The following is a 3,842-nucleotide window of genomic DNA, read 5'->3' on the forward strand; positions in this document are numbered from 1 at the left end:
AGCCGTGTGCCGCTTCCGTGCGATAGCCAGCAGGTTTTAGCCCTGGCTTTGGTCGCTCTCCGGCTGCCGGGCAGATGGGGCGAACACAGCAGATCCTCTGGCTGCTGAGGGGACAAGGCAGTGATTTAAACTACTCCAGTCCTTCCCAAAACGATGGTGTGCCTTGGATCCTAGTGCAGGCTCACAGCCGGTCAGTTCTCTGCTTCCAGCACTGGCTCCCTCCCTTGCCCTTTTCCTCTCCGATAGCTGCAGCCACTCCACCTTCCCTCGCTGACGCTTGTGTTTTCCATGCAGGACACCCCATCCCGCTAAACCTGCATGAGAGCTCTCGCTCAGGGCTACAGAGACTAGCGAGCATCTCCAACCCTCCTCCCCTCATCTCCTCCACCAAGCACCCCTCCGTGCTCGAGAGACCCGTCGGATCCATTTCCCAGGTAGGGGATGGGGCGGGAGCGGCGGAGACGCCGCGCTGGGATGGGCAGCCGCTCCCTGACCTCTCCTCTTGCACCGCAGGGCATGCCCATCCAGCTCCACACGCCCTACAGCTCCGAGCACGCCAAGGTCCCCGTCGGCTCCATCACCATGGGCCTCCCGCTGACCATGGATCCCAAGAAACTGGGTAAGGAACTGGGGGGCGAGTGACTTCTCCCGTGCTCCAGGAGCAAGCTTGCCGGCGGCCCAGGGGAAGGGAAGAGCACGGGACGGGGCAAGGGAGCGCGGAAGGGCCGGCCAGGAGGGTGAAAGGATGGATCTGTGGGGAGAGCAGAGACACAGGGAACTAAATTGGTGCAGCATAGTAAAGCCACAACTCCGTCAGGGATGTGTCCCAGCATATAAATACCCTCTGGCTAATACTGTGATCGAAGGAGGGAAATACATTGCTGCTCCGCAGGCCAGGGGAATAAAGAGTAAATGGCCCGAAGTGAACAAAGAAAGTGTTTAGTCTGCAGATTTGGAAACATTTCTTAACAGCAGGAGGGGATGGGCGAGGGATCAAGTCTTGGGGGGAGGAACATGGGCCCCATTTCCACTGCATGCGGGTCCTGTTATAAACCAGTTCTCATTGCCGGCTCCGGTCCCACTGCAGGCAGCATCCGGCAGTGCCTTTGCCAAGCCTGTCCCAAAGCGCTGGGGGTGGCAAAGGTGCCGTGGGGGTGCCACCGCGGGGCTGGCAGAGGTGAAACCCGAGGGCTGCAGCCCTGTGCCCTGCACCTACGCTCATCTGTGGTTAATGTTTTCCAGTGCCTTTTCCTGGAGTAAAGCAGGAACAACTTTCTCCTAGAAGCCAGGCCAGCCAGCCGGAAAGTCTGGTTCTGCAGCCGTCCCAGGAGGGCTCCATCCTGCGGGGTGAGGGGCTGGGGCACGGGGTGCGTGCCCGGCTGCGGGAGGGGAGGGATGCTGGCACTGCCAGGGTTTGGTTTCAGAGGTCATGCCCGGCCGATGAGGTCTCTTCGGCCCTCCCAAGAGGGGTGGCAGATAGATCTGTGCAGTGTCTCAACGTTTCTAGTCGTCTTCACAAATCCCAGCCTCAGGCATTGATCCCGGTAGAGGGACACCATGAAATCTGTTGGTTAAGACAAAGCAAAACCTGTTTAAATGCCATTAATTGGTTTTCAAGCTCTTCACTGTTGCAGCTGCAGCTGGGCAGGGACCACATTTCATTTAAATCTAGCCTGCCCGTGGTTCTTCCCTCATTAGCTAGGCAGCAGCAAATTAATGCAAAGGTGTTGATTTTAAGGGCAAATTCGGGTATGTGAAGCCTCCAGCAATGGCAGTCGGAGCGCGATGGACTTGCTCCACCTGGCACAGACAACTCACAAGCAAACCCGAACCACCCTGAGCCGCATCTCACCAGAGATCTGCCCTGATTGCATTGAGAGCAATGGCTGCTTGCTCCCAGGCCCATAAATCTGCCCGCCCTCCCGACGAAGGCAGCTGATAGATTCAAAACACCCATTTTTTTCAACCTCCCTGAAGCACTGAGTCCCTCGGGGGCCGGGTGGGAAGGGCTCTGCAAGGAATGGGCTTTAATATTGACATCCCTTGGAGGGCTTTCCCTCCAGTACCTCTGCTTGGTAGGGATTGGGTCGCACATCCTGCGCCTCGTCAGCAGTCTGAGCCCCACAGGTTTTGTGCCGAACGATGAATCCAGCCCCCGTCTTACCAGCTTTGTGCCCTACAGGTACTTCCCTCAGCTCTGCCTCGGGAGGGAGCATCACCAAGGGAACGCCGACATCCAGACCCCCTCCGGAGTCGCCCATCACCTACCGAGGATCCATCACACACGTAGGTCCCTCGTCTCGGATGGGTTTGGGGGTGTTGGCAGAGCACGTAGCACATGTCCGAGCAGCTCAAGTCGGCGATGCTCCTGTCCTATGGAGCCCCACAGATAGGTCTGCGGCTGGAGCCTTTGGAAACAACCTCCGCTGGGTTTGGCACGAGCCCTGTCCCATGAGCTGAGCCTGCAGAAGAGCAGAGCTCGGCAAGCAGCGGTGCAAAGCCTTACAGCACATCTAAACCCCCCCTTGATTTACCCTAGCTGTCAGGAAAAGAGGAAAAAGCAGCTTTAAATGGCTCTGGGAAAATAACCTCGCCAGTGCAAGAACGTGGAACGGAGAGGAGGAGATGGGTGCAGGTCCCTGTCTGGGCAGAGGAGGGGGCGGCTGCGAGGTCTCTGCCAGGGCTGAGTGCGCTGCGGGGGCCGTCCTGCCCAAGGCTGTCTTGAGCAGGAAGATACTTTGGCCTTAATCTCCACCATCCATCTTCAGAAGAGCAGCTGGCAAGCTGGCGATAGTTTTTCTTGCAGCGTCAGTTATTGCTCATCTGGTAACAGAGCAGAGAGCATTCAAGAAAAAAAATACCTGTTCCCCGTGGGGATTTTATCTGGCCATCATTCAGCTGCGTAAAGCCACTCAGGCTCAGGTTTTTGCCTGCCTCCCTCAAGGAGGGTGACTGTGTTCCCTGGGGACCTGAGCCTGAATCCTGGCGCAGAGCAAAGGCTTCACTTGCCCGGCACCCTGCACCCAGCCGCTGCCGGGAGCGGATGCCGGGGGGCTGTATCCCCCCTCAGAGCAAGCACGTGCCCGGTCCCCTCGGATGCCGCTGTGGCAGCGGGTGGTGAAGGGTCTTGAGCACCACGTGCCAGGGTTCAGGAGATGAGTGGAGTTTGCTGAGACGCTATTTTGCATCCAGCTAATTAATCCATCTAGAGTCCTTTGTTTGGCTTGGGCTTAAGGACATTACCTGCCTCTCCTGCTGGCCCAGCAGCCTGCATCCCTCTGCTCCCCTTGGGGAGGAACAGCCTCCGTTCCAGCAGCAGCTCCCAGTACCAGAGCTGATATTTGATCTCGGATTAGTCATCCAGTTCACGGGAGGCAGATCTTGAATATATGCTCTCTGCTCTGAAGCCATCTGTCATCACTTGCTTCCAAATCCCCCCGAGCACGTCCGCAGAAGGAAGATGACTTACCTGGGGCTGGGAAAGCCGGTACCGGGTGAACTGTGAGGGTAGATGATCCCCACTGAACCCGTGTGCTGGCACGTCCCAGCGAGGTTTTGGAGACCACTGGTGGTCAGAAGGCTTGGGACAGAGCAGGGGCATCTCCAAGGGGAAATAGCTGGTCCTGGCGCAAGCTGGAAGCAGCAGCAAAGCTGGTATGGCTGTGGCTTCCCAGGAGCATCAGTCCTGGGGGTTGGCGGGGTTAAACGAGTGGAGCAGGAGGGCATTGACCAGGAGCTTTGCTCTGACAGCACCACTCTGCCCTCCCTGCAATGGGGTGGGGGACTGCCACCCCGCGGTGGCACCCAGGGGCTGCGATGGCAGCAGGCTGTCCGTCACCAGC

The 3,842-nt window shown here is 58.2% G+C and overlaps 1 protein-coding gene across 1 annotated transcript in view; it reads left to right on the forward strand.

Moving 5' to 3' along the window:
• The window catches only part of NCOR2 (nuclear receptor corepressor 2), a gene marked incomplete at both ends in the record, with an annotated part of 27,828 nt that overhangs the window by 6,674 nt on the left and 17,312 nt on the right, over positions 1 to 3,842 (forward strand). Inside the window, 4 exons of the mRNA XM_010148566.1 lie at positions 295 to 434; positions 514 to 619; positions 1,243 to 1,347; positions 2,183 to 2,286. Of these exons, the coding sequence (XP_010146868.1) occupies positions 295 to 434; positions 514 to 619; positions 1,243 to 1,347; positions 2,183 to 2,286 (455 nt within the window). The remainder of the gene's footprint in view (positions 1 to 294; positions 435 to 513; positions 620 to 1,242; positions 1,348 to 2,182; positions 2,287 to 3,842) is intronic.

Source organism: Eurypyga helias, unplaced genomic scaffold (genome assembly GCF_000690775.1).
Source record: "Eurypyga helias isolate BGI_N326 unplaced genomic scaffold, ASM69077v1 scaffold15203, whole genome shotgun sequence".
Taxonomy (NCBI): Eukaryota; Metazoa; Chordata; class Aves; order Eurypygiformes; family Eurypygidae; genus Eurypyga; species Eurypyga helias.